At 38.1% G+C, this 25,679-nt stretch overlaps 4 protein-coding genes across 4 annotated transcripts; 1 reads left to right on the top strand and 3 right to left on the bottom strand.

Annotated features, from left to right (window-relative positions):
- The first annotated feature begins 1,352 nt into the window (after positions 1-1,352).
- LOC137709450 (putative terpene synthase 9) lies at positions 1,353-4,647 on the top strand. The gene is given in 8 exon segments (XM_068448539.2): positions 1,353-1,640; positions 1,743-2,025; positions 2,126-2,510; positions 2,889-3,107; positions 3,239-3,377; positions 3,653-3,904; positions 4,303-4,360; positions 4,363-4,647. Coding segments are annotated over 8 exon segments (1,836 nt in total). The 5' UTR covers positions 1,353-1,382; the 3' UTR covers positions 4,605-4,647.
- Positions 4,648-5,817: 1,170 nt separating this feature from the next.
- Positions 5,818-7,048, bottom strand: LOC137749275 (protein VASCULATURE COMPLEXITY AND CONNECTIVITY). Its single transcript, XM_068489378.2, has 3 exons — positions 6,805-7,048; positions 6,374-6,579; positions 5,818-6,225 (listed from the first exon to the last, which is right to left on the bottom strand). The coding sequence occupies exons 1-3, from the start codon at positions 6,901-6,903 to the stop codon at positions 6,024-6,026; spliced, it is 507 nt and encodes a 168-aa protein (XP_068345479.2). The 5' UTR covers positions 6,904-7,048; the 3' UTR covers positions 5,818-6,023.
- Positions 7,049-10,935: 3,887 nt separating this feature from the next.
- Positions 10,936-12,685, bottom strand: LOC148689325 (basic helix-loop-helix (bHLH) DNA-binding superfamily protein). The gene has a single exon (XM_088689750.1). The coding sequence runs from the start codon at positions 12,373-12,375 to the stop codon at positions 11,122-11,124; it is 1,254 nt and encodes a 417-aa protein (XP_088545876.1). The 5' UTR covers positions 12,376-12,685; the 3' UTR covers positions 10,936-11,121.
- Positions 12,686-13,872: 1,187 nt separating this feature from the next.
- On the bottom strand, positions 13,873-25,038 carry LOC137749291 (histone-lysine N-methyltransferase ATXR3). The gene is made up of 20 exons (XM_068489391.2): positions 24,794-25,038; positions 22,067-24,602; positions 21,497-21,553; positions 20,162-21,334; positions 19,649-20,022; positions 19,006-19,563; positions 18,737-18,837; positions 17,605-18,655; positions 17,421-17,492; positions 17,137-17,247; positions 16,953-17,053; positions 16,256-16,355; positions 16,067-16,162; positions 15,714-15,881; positions 15,495-15,620; positions 15,345-15,398; positions 15,015-15,262; positions 14,815-14,923; positions 14,416-14,718; positions 13,873-14,337 (listed from the first exon to the last, which is right to left on the bottom strand). The coding sequence occupies exons 2-20, from the start codon at positions 24,480-24,482 to the stop codon at positions 14,161-14,163; spliced, it is 7,395 nt and encodes a 2,464-aa protein (XP_068345492.2). The 5' UTR covers positions 24,483-24,602; positions 24,794-25,038; the 3' UTR covers positions 13,873-14,160.
- Positions 25,039-25,679: the final 641 nt, after the last annotated feature.

Below are 25,679 nucleotides of genomic sequence, written 5' to 3'. Positions count from 1 at the left end.
TATGGTGATTGATGATGAGGGAGATGAGGGAGTGCAGGGAGGGAGAACACGGGTGAGAGGGAGAGAGAGTGAGAGGGAGTTGAGAATTGAAAGTGAGAAAGAGAGAGAGAGAGAGAGAGAGAGAGAGAGAGAGAGAGAGAGAGAGAAGAGGTTGACTCGGGGGAGAACAGAGAGGAGAGAGACCGGGGACACAAAAGCAAAGTGGGCCCCCTGGGCACACCTATTAAGGCCCTAAAAACAATTTTTAAATAAAAACCCAAAACTACCTTTAAAATTGGGGGTGGGGTGTAATAATCTACCCCCCTTAAAAGAATTTCGTCCACGAAATTTAAAATCACTTACTAAACTGAAATACTCGAATATAAGAAGAATATATGTATAAAGAGAAATCAAGTTAGAATGGATGCATCAAAGAGAATATACGTATAAAGAGAGATCAATAGACCGAACCACTTGGCTCCGACAGTGATTTGCCAGACTCATCATTTCTCAAATTTTGGTCTCAACCCCATCTAATAGAGGCTTGTCCAAGATTCCGAACAGAACCTCTCCCCTAATAGTGCACGTTTCTCTCCCCAAATAGTGCACGTTTACTTTTAAAAAAATGAAGAAAAGAAGGAAATAACATTGCTTTTATCTTCTTATCCTCTCTCTCTCTCTCGATTGCCGCACATGTAAATAATGCAAGTAAGAGTACCTTTAAGTATTATTGGGATGTCTCTCGAATGCCGCACATGTAAATAATGCAAGAGTATGTTTAAGTATTATTGGGATTGCTCTGCCACCGTGTTTGTATTATTGCAAGAATTTTAAACAAGTCAAAAACCGTGCAACAAAGCATCTTAAATTTGGAATCAAAATGTTTAAATTAAAAATTCTCAAGTTGAAATATGCAAGATGACTTGCTGTCATCTTTATTTATTTTCTTTTAATTGTTTAAAATGACAAACGACAAATCAAACTTCTAAATAAGGTTTTTTTTTTATCACAAGTTGTCCTTGAAACTGACCCACACCATCAATATGGTCTCTAAAATTGAAAATTGATTAATATAGTGGTTGAAAGTTAATGAGGGTCACAAATCAATGTGGTTATTCTGTCATAATTCTATCAAAAATTATGTTATGTGTTGATGTGTCACATAACTAGTTTCCACAAGTCTAATTAACTATTGTCATAATGAATTAAAAATATTTAAATACTAAAACACAATTTTTGTTTTTATATAATTAAAAACTTAAAAAAAATAAAAAAGGAAAAAAGATTCATCTTCTTTTTTCCCAAAGAACGGAACTCGCAAAAAAAAAAAAGTAAAACTTGCTTATATATACAAGCATTGAGCACTAGTGAGTACGAACAATCAATCTTAAATTATAACAAATATGGCACTTACAACATTCTCCACGCTCTCTCCCTCTTTGGTCTCAACTAACAGTAGGTATCAAAGATTAATCCATCTTCCAAAAGTTCTGCTTCAAAGAACAGTAGGAAAACAACCCTCCTTCCTTTATTTATCAATAAACTCATCACCGTCATCGAAGGTTATCAGTAATCCTCCGGCAGTGCAACGGCGATTCGCTCAATACCATCCTACCGTTTGGGATTCCAAACTCATCGACTCATTCACCACTCATTACATGGTACGTATACTTCGATCGTTTTCAAGTTGTCATGACTCATTCATACATGAACACATCTTGATCATTTATTTTGTTGGCTTATTTGTTTTCTTCCTTGCGCAGTATGAATTGCATGGGACGCGATTGGAGCGTCTAAAGCAGAACGTTACTGAAACGTTGCTGGCAGCATCAACTAGTAGTACTCAAGGCACTACTAGCACTTTATCAATGTTAAAGCTTATCGACTCAATGCAGCGATTGGGAGTGGCCTATCATTTCGAAAAAGAAATCGAAGCAGTTCTAACTAGCCTTGGTTCTTCCAGTACTGCCAGTACATCAAGTGATCTTCACACCGTTGCCTTGCAGTTTCGGATATTACGAGAACATGGCATCCCTATTAGCCCAGGTAAAGCACATAAATTATTTTGTTGCTCACATTTAGTATTAAATGTTTTCGAAGCGGCACTTAATTAATTGTGAGTTATGGTGACAAAATGATTGAGCAGATGTGTTTAACAAGTTTAGAGCTGGAAACGGAAGATTTGAGGATAGCTTAAGCAAGGACATTGAAGGACTTTTGAGCTTGTATGAAGCCTCACACCTTGGTATGCTTGGGGAAGAGCATGTTTTGGAGGAAGCCAAAAGCTTTAGTGCCAAAAGGTTGAGACAATTATTGGGAACATTGGAGGGTGAAGATGGTTTATTGAAGCAACTAGTTCAGCAATCAATGGAAACCCCCTTACATTGGAGGATGCCGAGGATAGAAGCTCGAAGTTTCATTGATATATACCAAAAGGATGATTCTAGGAACATCGATTTGCTTGAATTAGCCAAATTGGATTATAATCTTGTCCAATCAGTATATCAGAGGGAGATAAAGGAGCTATCAAGGCAAGAAATGTGAACTTTGTTTTCTATTTTTTTGCAATTTGATTTTATTTTCACACATGGTGGAGGACAGGGTTTGTCCTACTTACTTTTAGGTTGGGTCCTGCATGCTTATATAATATATATAATGCAACCTCATCCAAACATGTTGGCAAGATAACGACTACATAAATAGCGCTTATATATACCGCGACCTCATATCCACACATATTGGTAAAATAAACGACCACATATATAGCACACTTAACGTAGGTTTGCCCCTGCCATTTTTTTTCAATGTTCTGCTTAATTACAATCTTACGTTACAATGCTCAGTTTTTACATTGATGCAGGTGTTTAGTTAAATTAGACTAATTAAGACTATATATCCAACAAATGCAGGTGGTGGACGGATTTGGATTTTGAACATAAGGCAAATTTTTCGAGAGACAGATTGATGGAGAACTATTTGTGGGCAATGGGAATCAATTATGAGCCCCAATTCTCGAATTGCAGGATTGGCCTCACCAAATTCGTTTGCATATTAACAGTAATTGATGACATGTACGATGTTTATGGATTTTTGGATGAACTTGAGCTGTTTACAGATGCAGTACATAGGTAAGTCATTAATTAAGCACTAAGATGTAATTTATCTTGGTAAAAAAAGTACTTAATAGATGCAATTATATATGTATAATGTGTGATTTGGTTTTTTGTTCCTCTGATTTATTTTTTCTTGTTTAATACAGGTGGAATATGGAGGACAAGGAGGAGCTTCCCGAGTACATGAAGCCAATTTATACAGCCTTGCTCAACTTTGGGAATGAAGTAACTGATAACGTATTTAAAAACAATGGTTTAAGCGTCCTCCCCTATATTAAGAAAGAGGTAACTAACAACAGAAAATGTAGCTGAGTTAATTGGTTAACAACATCCTTTTTGTACTGGAGGTCGTCTCTAACAATGTTAGACTTGTAGGTCTTTGTTGCTAACTAAACAAAAACACTTGACTAGAGCGTGTAGGATAACTAGGGTACGTTTGGCAATAATAAATTAGCAGCTTGCAAATTACAACATAAAGATATTGGCTCTGTTATTCTATTTTTCCTATTTTCTTAATTTATGATTTATTTACTATTTTGTGTGTGCGGTTGCGCTTGCAGTGGGTAAATCTTTGTAATTCATATCTGGTAGAGGCACGATGGTTTTACTGTGGATACACACCAACCCTAGAAGAGTACTTAAAGAATGCATGGACTTCAGTGCGTGGTCCTGAAGCAATTCTCCATGCTTATTTGTTGTTGCAAGGACGCAACATAACAAAAACCTCACTTGACTCCTTTAAGCATGGCTCTCAAATAATATATTGGTCATCTCTAATGACTCGGCTTAGCGATGATTTGGGCACTTCCAAGGTAAATATATACGTGTTATATCATCTATATGTACATGAGTTGTTTGATAGTTCCATATTTTTTAGGTTTGTGATTTTCACACACCCTTAACTACTTTTCTCATACCCCTTCATATTTTTTAATACTTAATTGGTATCCTACTATTTAATCTTCCATATATACCCCTCCCTTGCTATTTAATCTTTCATTAATTACCATAAAAAAGTATGAAGGGTATATATGAAAGATTAAATAGTAGCATGCCAATTAAGTATTAAAAAATAGGGAGAAGTGTGGGAAAAGTAGTTCTGTGAAAATCACAACCCATTTTTTAATAAAAATTAAAATTAAAATGGTTATCAAATGGAAAATATGATAATTAGATTTTTATTTTTATTTTTTTCTTGGAATTAACTAAGGCTGAGAGTGAGAGAGGTGATGTAGCAAAATCTGTTGAGTGCTGCATGAAGAAAGAGGCGCATCTGAAGAAGAAGCGCAGGACTACATAAACGAATTGATCTGCTATTCGTGGAAGAAGATTAATGAGGAGAGTTCAAAAACTGCTATACCAAAATCAATTGTAAAACTGTCACTGAATATGGCTCGGACTGCTCACTCTATTTTCCAACATGGAGACGGTATTGGAACTTCAATTGGGGTCACCAAAGATCGTTTAATCTCTTTAATTTCTAATCCTATCCCTATCATCACTCACAATTAAGTGACAAAGATTAAATGATGCAATATAAATAATTATTTGGTAAGTTCACGTGTTTTGTGTATTGATGTTGAGCTAATCTTATGGTTCTAAGTTCTCATTACCATTCTGTGTAGTGATATCAAACGTGCAATCTCCACTTTAATTTTTTTAAAAGCAAAACGATAATCGTTTTATTACAAAAACTGATATAACATCAAAGAGAACATTTTGGTAAAAATTAAAGGGTATATTATCAATTTCCCCCCTGAACTTGTGACCATTGGCCAATTTCCCCCCTCAACTCTCATAATTAGTCAATTCCCCCCTGAACTTTAATTCGGCCAATTTCCCCCCTCAACTCTCAAAATTAGTCAATTTGCACCCTACTGTTAATTTTTTTTTATTTTAATTTTCCATCTATTCTTTTCTTAATTTTCAATCTTTCTAATAGCTTCCAACAAAGTACTAAAATTAACATAAACTCACCTGCATAATATAGGGTAAAATGTACAAAAACATAATACAGTTAGTATGTGACATGGGTTGATTATAAGAAAAAGTTATGAATCGGGTTTAAAGCATGTAGAAGAAGAAATAATAACAAAAAGAAATAATAATCCTAAACTCATGGATCAAAGCTATTTCAATAAAATGGGCTATTCTTAATAAGGAGTCGAAAATTATGAATAGACTAGCCATTTTTTTACTAAAGCTCGATTCTCCGCAATTTACTTGAACTTAGCTTTCACTTTTATAAAGAAAATTGTATTCACATACAAAAATTTACACATCAATCCTTTTTGTTATCAATTTTGTATAGTCAAAAATCAAATAAAATTACTCTATACTGATTTATTATGACTAATAATACTATCTATGATAAATTGTAAAATTCTAAATTTTAATCTATTTGTAATAGGATAAAGATATAGGAACATGATTAACATACATCTTATTTAGTTTCTTACACACACTTGTTTAATTATGATCAAATTAAAAATTTAACAGTAGGGTGCAAATTGACTAATTATAAGAGTTGAGGGGGGAAATTGGCTAAATTAAAGTTGAGGGGGGAAATTGACTAATCATGAGAGTTCAGGGGGGAAATTGGCCAAAATTAAAGTTGAGGGGGGAAATTGACTAATGGTCACAAGTTCAGGGGGGAAATTGATAATATACCCAAAATTAAAAGGTCTTCAATCCAAAGACCAAGTCAACATAAGACACAAAACGATTATTAAATGATTCATTCCTTGTATTAAATTAATCAATAAAAAAGAAAGATTAGCACATTGTATTAAATTAATCAAGGGAGTAAAAGAAAGATTAGCACTACTATTGTCTCGTATCGAAAGAGGAGTAAAGGGTTTCCGAGTCAGGAGACATGACGTAGCATGAAAGGGATGAATTTAGCAAAGGAACAAGGCAAGAATCCTTGTATCATGGCTGAGTGAAACTAATTAAATAGAAAGTCGAGGCGGTGGTAGATATGTAATAAGCTACACAAAACAGCCCATGAACAAAACACAAGATGCCTCCAATCGACAGAAAATGGTGGTGTGTGAAGCCACATGAAGCTCTTGACTTGTGGTTTGACCAAGTCCCTATCACCAGCATGGACAATCCAACGGCCAAAATAATCCTGATCATATATATATTAAGAACACAAAAATTAACAATTAATTTTAATTTTAGTTTTTGGTATCTAAACAAATTGAAATTACTGAAAACGAAATGATTATCAAGTAACTCTTAAGCGATTAACCTAATCATTGATTATAGACATGTACCAAGTGAAGACGAGGCATGCCATTGAGAGTTGCTTGTTAGGAGGAGCCTTTTGGAGTTCATCCTGAGAACAAATGCAATTGCATCCACCAAGTAAGTTGGCAACTACATGTGCAAGAACCAAAAGTCCGGCTGCAGCTAACCCTAGCTTGAATGCTTCATGGCTTGGTTCTCTGCACTCAAAAATCCAGAGTCTCAAGTGTTTCACCTGTTGCAAGCAACAATATTATATATGAACAAAATATTTGAAATTAAACATTCCCTAAAATTGTGAGTGTAGTGCTCAAAACGAACTTTAAAAGCGATGCTATATGGTAAGAGGTTTATAGTTCAACTAATTGAAAGCATTCACTCATGCGCAACCGAGATCTTGTTTTTTACTACTCTCCTTTCTCATTATTGCTTGTATAAAAAAATTGGAGGCTATGTGTACCTTGTTTTGTTCGAGTTCCGCTTCGATGCCAAGAATCCCGGCTACAATGTCCATCGCCACGATCAAGAGGCAGACCAAAAACCCTCCTATCTTAACCATTCTCTCTCTCTCTCTCTCTCTCTCTCTCTCTCTCTCTCTCTCTGCTGTGCTGAGATTTTAGAAGGATGAGATGTGTGGGAGAAATATTAATGGGAAGAAAGAGCAAGGGGAATAAGTATGAAAGGGGATAGACTAGAGAGGAAAGTATGTGTGGAAGCAAGGATTTCAAATGAGGTGGGATAAGTGGCTAAAAAGCTTCCTTTGTTTACACAGTGAGAGCTTTAATTTGCTTTAGGGACTTGCTTCTCTTCTTTTTTCTTGGGTCGTGGATACCTTTGATGGGGGAGCAAGAAAAGTAGGGCATAAACCAGCTCATAGAGGGGCGTGCCTCAGCATCTTTCACCACCCCCACATATGCCACAAGGTGAATCTCTGTGTAATTTCGGAACCTTTTTGACTTTTAAGTTTTAACAACAAAGGAGATTTTGGAACCATTGAAAATTTGGCTAGTCACCAATAATTAATATGCCCTCCTATATACCAATAATTGCTTGGTCATCCAATATATTATCAGATAGTGATTTTCACTTTTTCGTTTTTTCAGTCTACACTTTTCTTTTTATTTTTGTATCTATTAGGGAGCTAATTCTCACACACTTTTTTTAGCAGGATAATAATGCTAGGGAGACTAAATTTCTAAACCAAATTTTATAAACCAAATGATGTGGATGTTGATGATTGTATTATTATTTAAGCGTTGATTAACGTGCTTATTTTCTATTAGTGACAAATCATTTAGTTTACAAACTTAGTTTAAAATTTTGATCTCTCTAGCATTACCCTTTTTAGCCTCTCACAAGCCCCTCTTTATTTCTATTCAGTGGATTGAATAAAACAAACACAAATAAAAGACAAAATTAAACAAGGGTGTGTGAGAGAGGAAAACTGACGCGTTTATCATTTCTCTTTTCATTAATCTTCATTGAATTGATTCAATCCAATAGCTTAATAAAAATTAGAAATGAAATGAGACGTCTGAGTGCAAAAATTATTTTCCATTAATAATTTTAGGACATTCACCATATTCTTTTTTTTTTTTTTTCTTTTCTGTCGAATTAGGACATTCATATTCATATTCTCTATAGAAAGGCAGTAAAAATACTCCAAGTATTTTGACACAAATCCTAAATTTTAGGACATTCATGTTTCTATCCTCTATAGTGACTCTTTAACTTTTCTGAATTTGGGGGGTATTCCCTTTCATTTTAGGTCGGTAGGGGATTATTCCATTTTAGGATAGGAAGAAGCAATTGAATTTGAATCAGGAATAGTTGGGCTCTGCTGGTGTGTGTATATGGGTCTTTACGATCCACTCAATTCTGCAAATTCATGACCTACAGGATAGAGACTCTTTGGGTCTTCTTGGGCCTACTTTCATATTCATCTGGACCCAGACCTGATGGACCTTACACTTCAATGGTCTCTCCAATTTTTTGTGGGTATTCATAGGACGTGAATTTTAATTTTTTTTTTTGAACAAATGATATTATTTATATTAAAGCACTATCAAAGCCAATGCAGGGGCATTGGCATCCCTTGACCCCGGTAGGTTTAAATTTATCCATTTGAAAATTTTTCTTACCCATATAGCTGCAAGCAACATCAGATGAAATATTGGGCATCGAATATTGTATATAAGTAGTAACGGATGAAATATTATAGAATATCCATAATTTTCTATTAGTTAATTCCAAATTCCATTGGACATTGGACGTAATTTTCCATTAGTTCATTAACTTAGTTCCATTAGTCAAGCCTCGAACACTGAACACTAAAAGAGCCGAATTAGGTTTTTATTTATTTTTAAATTTTTGGCTTATAGTTTTGGTTGAGTCAGTGGCTGTTAATCTGATTAAACTTATATTATGTGGTTGAGTTAGTTCATCTTGCTCAATTTTATCCAGACATCGAGCTCATACTTCTTGAAGATGAACTTAAAACTAATATTTTTGAAATGTGTTTGCGCAATGAATTTTCTGTGTTAAAAGGAATTAATAGTCTTTCACAAAAGTTGGTGAAGACAAAGAGACAAAAGTTGGTGAAGACAAAGAGGGATAGACATAGACCTAGCAATTTCTTACACAACCAGTTAACACGACATGAAAATAACAGGTTTCAGGTCAACACGATGACTAATTGGGTCGTCATCTGGTCGCACGAGAAGAACTCGTTAATAATGGGTCCTTAACAGGTTTACACGAAGATGACACACGGGTAACCCGATTCGACTGGTTAAGAAAAAGTTATTTTGATGATTTCATGTTTCTAAACTACAAAAATTACTATAAAATACAATAGCCATAGTGTATATGTATATATTATATATTAAATATGTATTATTCTATTATTATTCTATATAAAATTAAAAATTAAAAAATTTAAGTTTTATTTATTTTTATTTTATACTACAGGCAAAGAGTGAGATTAAAAAAAATTATAAAACGCATTAAAAGTAAAAATAGCAAGTAATTAAAAAATACCAAACACATTACAAACTTATAATAATTAATTTACAAGTGCAAAAAATGTGAAAAAATATGCAAAAGCTTGTGATCGTATCCTTTGGCTTTGAGCCTCGGTATATTGTCGTTTGAATTTTTAAAACCATACAAACCCTCATGAATAGTATTTTTAAGGGAGTTCAAAATAAATAAATTCATGATCATTAATGTACAAGTCTGAAAAATATGAAAGCATATATAAACATGTAAGGTTCCTCAACCTTGAAACACAAGTCCCTTTATTTTGCATATCCTTGAACATTTGATATTTTGCAGTAATGTACTAATGTTTGTTTCATTAGGCTCTATTTTTGCATATCCTTGAAAGACAAATGTTTTTTTTATTTTTTTTATTTATTTTTATGTTTTGAAGTAATATATATGTGACAATATAATATGCATATACTAATTTAGTATTATGTTTTCTATTTTTTTGTTTGTCAAATTATGTTTTTCATTTTCATTATTTATTGATTTAAAATATTTATTTAACAGGTCAATTTCGGGTGCTTACTTTAACTGATGTCACACGACACGACTCGTTAAAATATCAGCTATGTCACGAAAACGACAAGAACACGAAAAATACGACACAAATGCCAAGTCTAGACAGTATGTACCCCTTGGTGTACTTGCTAGTGAAATTAGCAATAATTTTACCCGTTGCGACACTTCCGTTGAAAGAGTTTTTTGGTGATGAATATTGTGAAGAATCCACAATGCAATAGGATGGGTGATGAATGGTTGAGTGATAGTTTGGTTGTATATATTGAGAATGATGTTGATTCTATTGATAATGATGGTGTGATACAACGTTTTCAAAATATGAAACACGTCGTGGACAATTATAAATGGAAGTATGATCAATTTTGAAAGCTATTTTTTTACCCCCATTGTTGTAAATTCTTGGCTCCACCATTGTATTAAAGGGTTAGAGGAGTAAGTTAAATCTCATAATAAGCTAGTAATAATGTGGTTCAAATTCACATTTGTAAATAATCGATCATAATTCCTTTCACTTACAAATAAAAAAGAATATTATTAAACCATAGTACTAAGTGACTATGACGTGATTATTAGATAAGAAAATCTTCGCTAACAGCGTCACGTGATTGGATTTGTGCGACCACTTAATAGCAAGAAAATAAAGCACCTGGTTCTTCTTCCAAACTGTAAATTTCCCAAATTACAATATTAAAGTACTTTTTTCATTGGTGTTCTCTGTTTCCCGTCTCTAGATATAGGCTATAGCTATGGTTAACTGTCACTTTCTCTCCTAGTATTATAATGAACTAGAATTCTCTTTCCTCATTTTTCCGTTATTTCCTCTCATATTTTCTATTTTATTTTTCTTTTTTTATAAAAAAATTAATATAAAATATTGACGTAACTTAAATGTTCAAATAGGAAAAAACGGAAGAAGAGAGAAAAAAAAAAAAAAAAAAAAAAAAAGAAAGAAGAAGAAGGAGAGAACCCAATTTGTATTATAATGGCCTTAATTCCAACCAGCAATCTGTTCCAAAAGCAGTGACCCACTGACCATTACTCTGACTAATTTCATCAAAAAATGAAAGAGACAAATCAGACTAAATTAAAAAAAAAAAAACCAACTTTAGAAATCAAGGTGATTAGACGCAGATAACCCAATATTAAGCAGCAGTAACCATGATTAGTGGAGATGGTTTTACTTAGTAGCAGAGAATGATAATCAATGGAACTATGAGGACGGTGGAGATGATTTGGAGGCGGTGGAGGACCCCATTTTGCGGCTGAATCGGCGGCTGATTTGATCCAACTGCTCCACCGAAAACACACAGCAGCCGCGGGAGTACATGACGGTCTGAGCAGAAGGGGAGTTGAGCAGAACCTGCAGAAGCTGGTTGCGGCTCAGCCTCTCCAGCTCGCCGCCGACGCGGCCGCTACTGGTAGCAATGGAAGTGGTGGGCGGAGTGAGGACGGGCATGGTTTGGAGGGCGGAGAGCTGAGCCTGGAGGAACTGGATGTACTTGTAGGCCTCTCCGTAAGTGGTGGCGGAATCCATTTTCTTGTCCCAGGGGAGGAGCTTCTGCAGGCAGCGAGTCTTGTCGCTCAGCCTCTGCCTCCGCTCGCGAGCGAGAGCACTGCCGGGTAGGGACGGGGATGGGGTTGTAATCCTTCTCTTAGTTTTAACCTGCGGAGCCGGAGGAGGAGGGGGAGGGGGAGTAGGAGCGTTGGCGTGTGATGAAGATTGAGAAGAAGAGGAGGGTCGGAAGCCATAGTTGTTGTTAAGAGGTGGGAACAGAGTGGTGTTGTTGAAATGGGGTAGAGGAGGATAAGGATGGAAATGTTGGGCGGCGACGGCGGCGGCGAAAGAAGCTGACGGGTAGCAGAAGTGATGAGAGTCGACGAATCGGGGGCGTTTGTAGGATGATGAGGAAGATGAAGAACATGGGAAATAGTTAGATGGGCCGAGAGGAAGGAGATCTGGCAAGTGCTGGAAGATGGAGGAGTAGTCGTTAGATTCACAGTCGTGGTGCTGGAGATGACGCGGCGGAGGAGGAGAGAAATGGGTGTTGGGCAGCAAGTTGAGATCAGGTGGGTAATCGTAAAATGTTGGGGTTGGGAAGTAGTCCTGGTAGCTGGAAATGGGTTCGTGTTTAGCCAACCTCGGGATATGGGAGTAGTCCGAGGCGGCGGCGGTGGCGGGGCTAACATTGGTGAGGGTGTCTTGAGCGAAATTGGAGTAGGGTAGGGGTTTTAGAGACGGGGATGACGGCAGCATTGGGTTTTGGTGGTGGTGAGCGGCGGACTCGGAGACGGTGATGGGGAGGAAGGGCTGGAAGGTGATACCGGAGGACATGATGGCGTTGAAGGTGGCCTCCTCCTCATCCCAACCAGTAGTGACACAAGCAGTGTCCTTCTCTCCACCTCCATCAGCTCTGCCCGACAATGACAGAATTGCCCTACGCAGCTCTCTCTCAGTCTCATCCATTTCTCTCTCTCCTCTCAACAGTGTTCCTGTGCGATTGTGAGAATATGAGGGAGAATGTATATATGATCAGAGGGACGTTACGAGGAAGGCGGTGGGGATGGACACGTGGCTCCCGGGGAGTGGCGATTATGCAGTAAGGCGGCTGGTGAGGTCAGGGTCCGTACACAGAGCACACAGAGCATGCTGCGTCTGCTGTCTCTCTCTCATCATTCGCGTTTCGTTTCCATTTCTTCGTGGGAGAGTACGGACATTTTGCCAGCGAGGGAAACGAGAGGGCGCGAGGGGCATTTGTTTTGCCTTTGGGAGCGAAAAGGACAGGGGTAGTTTGGGGATTTTACGGAGACAATACCTGATTAGCGTACGGGATGATGTTGGGCGTGGGTTTTATTAATTTGTTTTTTTCAAACACAGTCAACAATTAATATGTCTTGTTTTGAAGTTAAGGGCACTCGAACCCTTCATTTTCAATTTCTCACATCAAAATCATAATTACGGACGATTCAAAGTTGAATTAATTCACCGTAAAAAATAATTAGCAAAATATAAATTAAACTATCAACTACGCTAAAAAAACATCGGTTAATTTTTACTAAAATGTTTGCTCGAAAGTCAATCGCGCAGCAGGTTTTGAGCATTTCCCGAGGAGGCTTGAACATTGCCCGTGGTAGTCCCGACAGGTTAATTAAAAGAACTCGTGACGTGGCGAGCAGAAGTTTATTGAGCAGGAATAATTAAAAGACTATAAAAAGTACTAGTAAGCCTGCACCTTAGACAACCTAACAACAATGACGTCATTGTCCAACTTACCAATAAAAAAAAAGTAAAAAGCAAATAGGGACATCAATTATCGAATACTCAAGGGTAAGTAATCCACCCTGGTGAAAATCAGGCCGAAAGGGGATCCTTGTTTAGCTCGTCGCATGGCAACAGATTGTTTGGCATCGTTTAAAAATACCGAGTTGTGTAATTATACGTGAATTAACTGACATTTATCTTCATTGGTTCATATTCTTAACAATAACAGATTATCTTGCCTTTCTTAATTTCTTGTAATGGTAGTGTAGGGAACCACATCTTAGCATTTGATGCAGCGTCCTATTCCCTTCTACCCCTTTACACTGCCTTATTTATGCTTCTCGTTTTATCTATTGCTTGCATCTCTATGGACCTTTTTTTGTATGTTTGGCAATTTGCCCTAGTTATGAATAATTCCAGTCCACTAAAAAAAAATAAAAAAATAAAAACTCTCTAATCGTGAGTAAATCAACAATAAATTAAGAGATAGAAACCAGCAAACGATTGTAAAAGAGAAATGAATTACAGGAGTGCGAAAATCATTTTTCAGAACGTAAGTGAAAAAAAATCGTTTTATCAAATTTCCTTGATAAAACGCGTGGCGATTGGATTGTGAGCATAGGGCCCGTCGTTAGAGTATAAAATTGCTGCAAGTAACTTGGGACAGAAGAAAAGTGAAAAAAAAAAAAACGAGCATATGCATTTGGCTACTTCTCTACTTTCATTTCTCTCTAAAATTACAAGTGGACGACAACAAATGTTCTACTGCTACATAATGGATTACAAATTACAAAGATGAAAAACCTGTACACAAGAATGGGGGAAGCAGCACGACGAAACGCTGTTTTGGAATGATTACCAACTCCCCACATTGAACGGGGCAGCCGTAAATTTAAAATCGAGAAATCATTCCGAAACAACTGAAAAACAAAAAAAAAGAGAGGGTTAGGTTCAGTAATCCCGCTGCCAGTTCCCGACACTTACAAAACTTCATCGATCCCACATAGCCTGAAATATCGCGGGTCTGTGCTTTAACCAATGCACCATCTCCCTGTCCAAATGAGATTTATTCACAACAGCGTCTAGCATAGGACTGGCGATAACTTTTCGAGAGTTACTGAACGACCATATTCGATCCTTGGGCCAAGGTCTCTGCGGCTGCTTCTCCTGAAAAAGTATTGGAATATATGAGCAACGCCATAAAAAGAACCTAAAGGCATAAATATATGAAAAACCGAAACTCACCATCCTCGCTAGCATAAACTTCACTGTTCTTGGGCCATAAACACGCTGCCGTGAAGGTTTCTGAACCTTGGCATAGAAAGAACTGAAGTCTGGTAACGACAAGCAACCCCTACTTGCTCTTGCCAGGCTACAATCTGGCTCTGCACTAGCCTGGCTATACCAAAAAATCAGCTGCCCTAAACAATAATTCTCCCCATACGTCTTGCAATACTCCTGAAAACCTGATCCCAGCGTCTCAGTGTACTTGGGGCCTAGGTCAAGTGGACTAATGAATACTGGCGGCGAAGTTACAGTTTTGTATTCCTGAAAGAGAGTAAAATGAAGCACGTTTCAGATTCAAATAGCAGAATTACAAATCAATTGGAAAACTTTTTAGAGGTTTTCATTTGAAAGACATACCCGTATTCTAATAAAACACCGTGTGTAAGCATAAATATGGATCAAGTCAGCAGCAGCATCGTTTCTAGACTTGTATGTACAAGGAAGATTCCGGACTTCATCTCTCAACCTTCGAAAACAAAAAGAATCCCATAAAGTTGGAATAATTTACAGAGTCAAAACCTAGCATAAGAAAATTAACTCAAGTGTATGTTACTCACCATAATAAAGATCTCTTAAGTTCTTTCCATATGTCATCCGAACCTGATGGATCACGAGCAAAGATCTTCGTCTGCAGATCATTTAGCAAGTTTTCCTCCACATGAGGAGCCATGCTCTGAAGAAGCTCATGTACAAGTGATCCTTCTCCCTTCCATAGAAAGGAAACAGCCTCCTCAGGACTTAACCTTTCCAGCGGAGGTGGAGCATCCTTGGGGTTGCCAAAAGCGCATTTCATAACATACCTCACCTGTAGATATCATTGAACATATCTTCATACAGTGCAATAGTATATAACAAAACGACCACTTAGTTATAGCAGAGAAATTCACCTTGTCAAGAGTTACAGCCAAATTCTGAAGCCTTTGGTTGTACACACCCTCAGCCTATCATGCAAAAAGAAATGGTAAGCCAGGATTAGCCACAAAAGACATGAATCACATGATATTAAACACACATATAGATTAGTCAAAAAAGTTTACCTGAACCTCAGCATCACTTTTCTCAACCTCAAGGAAAATATCTGAAAAGTACTTCCTCTTTTCTTCCAAATTGTGCTTTAAAATCTCCTCAGGAAGCTTTGTTCTTTCAAAATTTATAAAGCTCACCTTCGACCAAAATGAAAGGGAATGAAAATAAATGATAGTTGATTTCAATAATTACTAAAAAGGAAACACTGACGCAGCAGAAAAACAACATACCAAGCGAGCTGAATATGCAATCACCCAATCTGGTAACCCACCCAGCAAGCAACTGCCTAAACCAGCCCTTCCCAATTCAAGATAGTCCTCCTCAGATACTGAATTTAACTCACAAGCCTCCAGCATTAACTGATGACGATCAAGAGTTCCATGCCACTCTTTCAACACCTGATGAATGGACAATAATCCAGTTAATAAAACAAAAATGACTTTAAAAATAAAGTAGAAGAATATCCATAGGACTTCCTGTCTTTGGGCACCAAGATTGCGACGTTGAAAAATAAATAACTTAGTTCCCCTCAAGAGGAATCTGAGCCTCTAAGAATTAAGTGCATCCATTATTTTTCTCTAACCTTTTGAAAAGCACCTTCGCCCGTCAAATTTAAGTAGCTTCCCCGGCAAACTTGGCTGCCACACAAACAAACTGATGCTTCGTATTCTTCCTTACTCTGTCACAAAACAGATGAACACAACTGTTTACATGTGTCGTCATGTAAATTGTAATTTAGTATACACAAGGGCAATAGGAAAAAGAGTCGCACCTCTGTAACGGAATTGTAATCGAATGTCACCTCCTCACCATATTGAATTTTTCGTACAGTGTAGATTCCAATTTGGTAACGACCATCTACAGCAGTAACTCTGTATTCAACAAACACTATATGTTATAGAACTAGCAGGAAAAATTCAATTAAATTTTGCAGTAACAAAGCAACACTAGATTACTACAGGTACTTCTGTCCAATATAAGTCAAAGCCTTCTTGTTATCAACATATAAGCCTTCAACACACAGAATGAAGCCATACCCATATCCTGATTATAAACATCAAAATTTTATCCCAACTTCTCATATATTGGTCTCCAGAGCTAAGCAAAAAAGAATTATTGTTTATCAAGTGCGGGTACAGCAATTCAAATTCCAGCAATAAAGATCTGAAAAGGCATGTTCTGACAACCAAACATTAAATGCTCCTCAAATCATAATTACAAACCAAGACACAAAGGTAACAATAGTACACCATTAGCAACAAAGTAACAGTAGCACACCATTAGCAACAAACCACCAAAAAAAAAAACAAAAAAACAAAAAAAAACAACTATATGAAGCACAATGTTTACAGAGATATAATAGCTTAAATGTAAAATATGTGAATTTATAACTAGCAAGGTGACTGTTATGTACACTGGTAAGTTGAATTGAAAGTACTGCCTAACATAACTAAAACAACTGAACTTACTTTGCTTCGCAATTAGGTCGGCATGAGTGACAAATTCTACTTGCATAGTTTGCCTTATGCATGGCATCCACAACGACTAAATCATACCCATCGGCATCACCCTGCCAAATAACAATGAATGATCAGATGCTAATCCATAAAGCATGCATATAACTATGTCTGAACTTGTGCAAGCGAAAAGCACCTTGGGCCTTTCAAGATAAATGTTGTAAAACTCTGGAGCTGGATCTTTATTATTCTTCTGCAAAGATCGAATCCCGTCTTGCTTCTCGAACCATTTCCAAACAGGATAAACCTATTTTACATTGAGTGTAGAAATTAGCCAATCACAAGATCAAAAAACAGTTACTTTTACATGACGTTTAAGATAAAAAATTGCACGACGGTATAAGATAAGCCAGCATTGTATAAAATATGGGATGATTAAATGACTGAGAAAACAACTCCACAAACAACATGGAGCCATACCTCCCCCAAAAATTCCACAACAAAATCTTCTTCTCCAAAGCCGCCTTCTTTGTTGCAAACGACACCAAGCCCCTGGTCATCATAACAAATTAACAATTACACAAGATTGAATAGTCATCCTCCTAATGGCTTGTCATAAATCCAGGAAGTAACGTGTCAATAGGGCGTGGGCCAAAAAGTTTACCTTTCTATAGGCCACATACTTATCATCACGTCGGCTCTCTATGGCCTTCAAAATAGCCTGACACATCCTAACAGTTCGCACATCACCATCCTCCTCAGCACCGTTTAGGATTTCTTCAACAACAGGATGCAAGGGAAACATCATGGGAGTATTTCCACTCCCAGTGTACTGCCTGACTTGCTTATTCAATGTGCGAAGGAGCACATCTTCAATAAACATATGCTTCTCCGCAAGAGGCCAGTCGAACTCCTCGGGCATGGAGTCAAGTAAAAGATTGTGGCTATAGGGATCAATTCCATAAACTTCTTGCTCTATAACTTCATCTCCAAGCATTTTCCTTGGCTTGTAATCCTTTACTTCAGGAAGCTCCATATCCGACTCTTCGGTTCCATTCTTCTGAGAACTAAGTTTCTCAACATAATCATCTGGTAAAGATACCTGCATTTTCCGTTTCACATCCTCCTCATTGGATACAATAACATATTCCTCAATAACTTCATATTTCCTCGTAACAGGAGGAACCAAGCTTGATTTTGTCATGCGAGCACCCCACTCCCGATCATCAGTCATAGAATCAAAACCCTCATCAGGTGTATAGCTTCCATCTGCTCTTGACTGCCCAGTTTGACTTTGTGACCTCACTTCGGAGTCACTTTCTGTATCTGAAGAAGTACTATCACTATTGCTCTTGCTATATTCAGAAGACTTGTCCATATCATCAGAGGTTTCACTTTCTGAATCCATAGATTTTTTATTCAATCTGGATAAACGCCTTCTGATTTCTCGATCAGATGCACACTCTCCATAATCCAAACTACCATTCACAGTGCCATTACTCCTATTCGAGTACTTCCTTTCAGGTGCTACTTTATTGAGCTTCTTTCTACACTTCGAGGATGAAGAGAACCCTGCAAATGTATCATCCTCCCATGACTTAATCAGCTCATCTCTTTCATTAGAAGACTTAGTAGCCAATTCTAAACTTGTAGCAAGTTGAATAAACAATGTTATAATGTGATTCATGTCTCCAGCATCCCCCCGATTCTTTGCTCTGCACACAGAAAATAATATGAGGGAGAAACTTTTATGATATGGAAATTCGACTGAACCAGAAAAATAAGGTAGAACTTACTTTATTGCATCCCTGCACATTCGACTGATATCCTCCTTGACAGAACTCAATCCTCGGCGTATGTAATGACCATTTCTCATTTTATCCTGAATTTCAGCAACCTGGATAAGAAAAGGAGGTAAAAAAGTTTCAGAACATATTTGTACAAAATTGAATGTAAACACAAAGGAAAACAAGGGAATCAAATCTAAATGCAAGACAAAGATTAAACAACAACAACAACAAAGCCTTTTCCCACTAAGTGGGGTCGGCTATATGACTCCCAGTACCTTGGGCACAAAGAAATCATAGGGATTCTCTTTCATGATATCCTTCAGACTTGAAGCAACAAATTCCTCAATCTTCTTGTAACCGTGTTCAGATTTCTTAATGGACAACCGCCTCATGCGAGCATCCCTAGATAGAATGGATGAGGACCGTCTAGCATCAAATAGTTTTGAACGTTTGTACAAACTTCCCCGGAATGATAGATTTGCAGTTTCTCTCTTATCCACACTATCAAAGTACACTTTCAGTTCACTAAAATCATCCATATCATTGCCTAGAACCTTGCTTCTAGAAACAGATGAAGATTTCTCACTGATCTGTTTTAGACTCCTAATTTTCGAGTAGGATTCCTCAAATATCTTCGTACCAGATGAACTTCGGCTCTTAATCCAGTTCAGATTCTGAAACTTGATGACCAACTCGCCAAACTGGTTGCAGCCTCTGATATCTATGGTAGATAAACAAGGAAGTGAACTAAGGATCTCTTCAAGAGTGTGAGGGGTGATGTTGGTGCAACCAATCAGAACCATAGAGTTAATCTTTTCTTTACCGTAACCACTCTGCAAGTAAAGAATTACATTAGATTTAAGAGGATGTACATAGATTCCTACCGTTCTGTGATGCCAAAAAAATAGCAAAACCTACCATAATGTTCATAATCGCTGAATCAGTGCAGTTAGGACCCAAGGATGAAAAATCAACCTGTCTTGAAATATCCTTGTAAAACCTGACAGCAGCTCTCCAGTGCTTACAGGTCAAAGCAGCAAAGGAAAGGGATTTCATGTCTAATCTCAGAAAATGAAAGACTCGTGCCAGCACTTGCCCGTCTAATAAACCCCAACTTCCCATCTCTGAGCCATAACTCCCACTATTTTCTCTGTAGAAAGAAGCATCACCAGATAGATCCTCAAATGTAGACTCATCCTTTTCAACTGTTAGCAAATCATCTCCCATGTCATAGTCTTCTTCACTTTCATCAATCAGCAACCGGGCTCTTTTGGCAATACGTGCATCACCATCTGCAAACACCAAAGTTCATGACGAACACCAAAGTTCAAGTTGAAGGGAAATCAAACCAAAAAATACAAATAAAAAAGATTGAGGTCAAGGAAAAGAGAAGAAAGAGGGCGAATGGACTTTAAATTAAATAGATCATACCTGTTTTCCAGTACATATGCTTCTCCACCTCTTTCTTTGGCTGCTTTGCACTAATCCATGGATCTAGAACATCATTTATGGCCGCAGCAAACTCCCTGCTTTTGTAAGATTTCATCACCAGTTCATGAAGCTTTCCGCATGTATAACCAATGAATTGAGGATGCAGGTTGTGCAACCAACTCGACTTTGAGCTCGATTCTTCAAATAAAGCATTTTTAGATTGTGAAGGAGGAAGTCCTGAAGTATCACTAGATCTTGCGTTCTTCTCCTGCTGATTCATATTCGTAGCTTCAGAAGTCTCTGCAGCAGATGTCACTGGAACCCAGACTTTATCAAATTTCCGGAAAACACTGCTATGTTTTAAGATCACTCCTTGATCAACCAAGACCTGTAGCTCAGAAAATGATGAAGGTCCTTGTTCGTGCCCAGCACCATCCAGGTAGTACCAGTCACCCAAGTGCAATTTCAATTCATCGACTGTGCAAATACGGTCTCTGTTGGTGTTAATAGACGTAATGCATTTTGAAGAGCCCTGTGAGCATCGTTCACCAACTGGTTTCAACTGGGTGTCACCTTCTCCCGATGATCTCTTCCCATCACTACCTGAAGAATATGACCGAGAAGACCTTGACGTGTACCTCTCCATACCACGGGCTTTTATGCGAGGCTCAGAAACAAATGAACCATGGTCTTTAACCACACATGCATTTATCCTTACTACCGGAAGCATAGTTCCTTTTATGACAGTAGGCTTAATTTGAGTTGTTCTGCTCACGCCACTACAATCATTTATCTCACCTGGACATGAAAAACCCCAAGTAGGTAGATCAAGTCTTCTGCTTTGCGAAGGATAATACAATTCATCTTTTCTATGCCATCGAGGGTCTTCATAACCAGACTTTGGCATCTGGCATAATGGGAAACCATCATTGACAACAAATTTCTTCCTAGAAGACCTCTCCTGTGAAGCTTCTTCATTCCTCTTCCAATCACCACCCTTGCATGACCACCGATCAGAAAACCAGTCATCAGAATCACCACAAGCAAAACCAGCATCCTTGTCAGAAGGTGCAGTCAGCCTGATTTCTGCAGCTTCCTTTATTTTAATGTCAGAATAGCCGGGTTCCTCGGTTTTCTGATCATACTGTTCAGCATCGTGGCCTTGACTGAAACCTGTACATGCCAATAGATGCACAAGTAAAATACTTCTCGTAAATAGAAATACAATTTTTAACATCAATTTCACATACTATTTAAATTTCATATTCTATATTGTCTGAACATCAACTTGACATCCTATTTAACTCTTCAAAAAACTAAGAAACCAATATGTACCTGCAGTGTTTTCCCATCCATCTCGTTGTGCATATTCAAATGACATTTGCAGAACTTCTGCATAATGACAAAAATAAAAGAGGGCAAAAAGTAAGATATCACCACACAAAAAAATAAAATGAAGGTGTAATTTCATTTGTTACTGCACAACAGCAAAAAAATCAAATCTCAATAAAAAAAAAAAAAAAAAAAAAAAAGGTCTTTTAGCCAAAATAGTCCATGAGATTAGCATAATTCTTCACTTTAGTCCTGAGATTTGAAATCAATATAAGTGGTCCCTAAAATTAACCATCATCAATCATTTTAGTTTTGGATGAAAAATTATATTAAATAATGATAAAAAAGACATCAATTTAATAAACAAAAGATCAAAATGATTTGACAGAAATTGAGAGTATTTTTGTCATTTTACCCTTATTTTATTAAGATTTTTCACGGAATGACCAAAATGATTGATTGTGGATAAACTCATGGGCCAATTCTATCGATTTCAAATCTCATGATGTAAATCTCAGGGACCATTTTGGCTAAAAAGCCAAAAAATAATAATACAAATCAGATGAAACATACCTCCCACAGCTTCAAGCTCCCTGCCAGGAATAACCGCAAAACCCTCCATCAGAGCTCCAACCCTTTCTTCAATATGGAGATCTTCTAAAGGCTCAGAAGCAGCTCCACCAACATCTGCGCCAAATCCTGGCGGCAGCAAAGTGATTGCCTCCTTCCCACTCTGAGCATCATATTGCGAAGTATCCCCGGTATCTGCCAATAGATTACCAGGAGCTTCTGGAGGGCTTACTAGTCGAGTTATAGAGTCTGATACAATGGATGGGAAATGTATGGTCACCAGTGGTGAAACCGCATTTTCAACAGTTACCCACCTATCACTATCCGAGTGCTTGACCATGTGGTCAGACACAAGAGCCCCTTCTTCAACAAGTACTTTAAGCTCGCACAATTTTGAAGGTCCACGTTCCACACCATAATAATCGAGGTAAAACCATTTTCCGGTGGATGAATCAGCAATTACTGGGACATGTGGTGGTGTATCACATATATCCATATCTTCTTCCATCGAAAGCAGCTCTTCAGGAGGGGCTACACTGATATGAGAATTTTCGGTGCAATTTATACTTGGAATTTGAGACGGTTCTTCTTTGTGAGACTCACAGTTGGAATTTGTCTCCACAGATACATTAATATCAGGCACAGTGCTTCTATCTAGAGATTCTTTAGCAGTCGAATGTGAGTCTTTTCCACAGGGATCCTTCTGCACCGGTTTATCTTCTTGCCCCCTATTACCGTGATGGGAGTTGCGCCTTTCACTTGCTCCACTTTTTCGACTTGTGTCTCGATGATTATTAGGTCTACTCCGATCATGAGGGGACCGTTCCAAATAATTTGGAGTGCGATTCCTGCGGTCATGGTATCGAGGTCGATCGTGTGGAGACAGACTCCGGTTCCTGTGATCATATTGATGGCTCCTGTCATATGGAGATCTCTCGCGACCATGAGGAGATCTCTCTCGTCCATATGGTGATCTCTCGCGCCTGAATGGTGATTTCTCGCGGCCATGTGGTGATTTCTCGCGGCCATGCGGTGATTTCTCACGGCCATGCGGTGATTTCTCACGGCCATGCGGTGATTTCTCACGGCCATGCGGTGATTTCTCACGGCCATACGGTGATTTCTCCCGACCATATGGAAACCTCTCATGGACATATGGAGATCTTTCACGGCGCAATGGGCTTCTGTCCCGGTGATCAAAATAACGGGCCCGATCATGTGGGGATCGCTCAGAATGACCTGGAAGTCCTGGACTTCTCCCATGCCTGTCATAAACTACTCTGGAAGACAAAGTAGATTCATAAGGCCTGGAGGAGTACTTGTCTGCTGCAACTCTTGATGATGAAGGATTCCGATAAGACCTCTCCACAGAACTGCGTGAATAATGCTCAGGGTGGGCAGAGCGATTGGTGTCATCAGAAACCCTACGAAATTTTGCACCTGGATAATCCCCATAGTCTCCATAGTTCTTTCGCTCACCGATACTTGTATCAGCACCAAACCTTTTTAACCGATTAATAGAAGGGTACTCTCTGGGGTGGCACTTACCATTGCTGTACTCATTTCTGTACGCACTGTCCTCATCAACAATTTTGGAACTGATCCTCGTATTCCTGTCAGGGCCACTCTCCCACCTGGCAATACTCTTGATCTGCTGGCTTCCACTTCTATTAAAGTCTTTCCTTCTAAAGGGGTCATCATTTGAATACTTCCCCGAAGGTGGCGTACGCTCACGATCAAATTTCCAGCTCCTGTCCTTACCATTATCATACCTGCGGAATTTACTGGGAGTGTAGTCATCTCTGGCCCCTTCCCCTTTCTGCCATCTATCTGGAATGAACTCACCTTTCTCAATATCATCCTTGGGAGGTCTCCAGGACCCGAATTCAGCTTCGACTTTTCTGCTCCTCTCTGGAACAACCTCTCCTTTCTCTACGTCCCCTCTTCGCCATTTCCCTGAAAAGGACTCTGCTTTCTCCACCTCACTTCTCCTGCACTTCTCACCAACAATCTCTCCCTTCTCAATCTCACTTCTTCTCGACTTCTCTGGCACAAATTCACCATTCTCTTCTTCAACTTTGGGCCACTTCAAAGTCCCCAATTCACCCTCTTCCACTTCCTCCTTCTCCTCAGCAATTTCACCATTCTCAGCTTCCTTAGTAGCACTGCTAGCACCTTTATCCAATCCCAGTTCACTTTTTTCGGACTCCACGTTCTTTGAAGACACAGGGTTCTTGACAACTTTCTTCTTGGGCTTCATTACCTTCACTATCTTCTTCTTCTTAACCGTCTTGGAATTGAATCCATTGTTACCATTGTTACCGTTCTTGCCTCCGCAAACAGTAGTCTTCTCCTGAATTGGAAACCTGTCCATGATATTATGCTGCAAAGGCATGCATGCGACGCCTCCATCGCCCATGGAAATCCCAACCGTCTGCGCCCAATCCCAAAGCCCTAAATGTCCCCTTCTCCGGGGCTATGGATGCTCATGCTGCAATTCGCTTCAACTGGGTCTTCCTCTCCTCAATCAGCGCTCCAACTGAAAACCCAATTTCCAAAAATTCAACAAACGAATCAATACAAACCCAATGTAGGGTTTCAATATCAAACACAACGCGTACATAAACAAACAAAAAATCGAAGAAAACCCCAGAATTCCAACAGCTCCGCAAATCAAAACCCTAACCCAGGAAGTTTACAAAACAAACGAAATCGAAAGGGGGAAATTACCGAGAAAATTGACGAGGTGAATGAATAGATCGGCGAGAAAATCTTAGCTTGACGAAGCGAAGAAGCGTGCGAAATGAAAGAGACTTGACGAAGACAGATCGACAAAGTGCAAGAAATTGAGAGCTCGAAGGCCAATCTCTCTCTGAGAAAATATCTCTCTCTCTCTCTTTCTCTCTCTCTGTATCTCTGAGTCTGTGTCTCTCTCTGTTCGTTCCTCTCTCTCTTGTTGTTGCTGTTCTTGGTCTGAAAGACGAAACCTTCGTGGTATTATTTATTTATTTTTTTCTTTTCGTTTTATTCATTTTTCCCTTTGGGCTTGTGCTTCGATTGCGAGAGAAGTATTGAAATTACAATAATGGCCTTGGGGCGTTTGGTCCACGTAGAAATGGACTCGAGTTCGTAGTTCCAGTAGCACAAAGAGGTCCGCTTGAATTGTGACTTGTCTTTAGGGCTGGTTTGGATTGAGATTCTGAACTAAAAATAGAATCCTGGATTTTGAACCGATTTTTTTTGTGATAGGATTTCAAAAACGGATCATAAACCGATGATTTGGTATGTTAATAAAACATATATAAAAAATAAGACAAAAAAAAAAATCAAATTAATGCATTCTTGTACCTTTGACACTCAAGCATACAACTGAATAATGTAACAAAAGTAACTCAAGTAAGATCATTATTGTATAACGTTACTATATTTTTATATAAAAATAATATTATAACTCAAGGAATTAACAATATTTCCACGCGCAGAAAATTGGTTTCCAACAAGTCAGTTGTATTAGTTCGTATCTCATAGATTTGTTACGAAACACCCTCCTCCTACACAAGATTAATCAAGACGGTCCAAAATTAAATTACATGACTAAGAATATGCATTAAGAACG

Source organism: Pyrus communis, chromosome 17 (genome assembly GCF_041283825.1).
Source record: "Pyrus communis isolate YQ-2024b chromosome 17, ASM4128382v1, whole genome shotgun sequence".
Classification (NCBI taxonomy): Eukaryota; Viridiplantae; Streptophyta; class Magnoliopsida; order Rosales; family Rosaceae; genus Pyrus; species Pyrus communis.
Note: the sequence above shows the minus strand (reverse complement) of the source record. Positions and strands in the feature narration are given on the sequence as shown.

What these genes read in the sequence shown, in the direction of transcription:
- LOC137749275 (XM_068489378.2), bottom strand. Translation starts at nt 6,903, where the DNA reads ATGGTTAAGATAGGAGGGTTTTTGGTCTGCCTCTTGATCGTGGCGATG. An exon ending in CGGAACTCGAACAAAACAAG is followed by an intron (nt 6,580 to 6,804) that starts GTACACATAGCC and finishes TGCTTGCAACAG; the next exon opens with GTGAAACACTTGAGACTCTG. An exon ending in GCATGCCTCGTCTTCACTTG is followed by an intron (nt 6,226 to 6,373) that starts GTACATGTCTAT and finishes ATATATGATCAG; the next exon opens with GATTATTTTGGCCGTTGGAT.
- LOC148689325 (XM_088689750.1), bottom strand. Translation starts at nt 12,375, where the DNA reads ATGGATGAGACTGAGAGAGAGCTGCGTAGGGCAATTCTGTCATTGTCG.
- LOC137749291 (XM_068489391.2), bottom strand. Translation starts at nt 24,482, where the DNA reads ATGGGCGATGGAGGCGTCGCATGCATGCCTTTGCAGCATAATATCATG. An exon ending in ATGATTTCTTTGTGCCCAAG is followed by an intron (nt 18,838 to 19,005) that starts GTACTGGGAGTC and finishes TTTCTTATCCAG; the next exon opens with GTTGCTGAAATTCAGGATAA. An exon ending in TTTATCTTGAAAGGCCCAAG is followed by an intron (nt 17,054 to 17,136) that starts GTGCTTTTCGCT and finishes GTTATTTGGCAG; the next exon opens with GGTGATGCCGATGGGTATGA.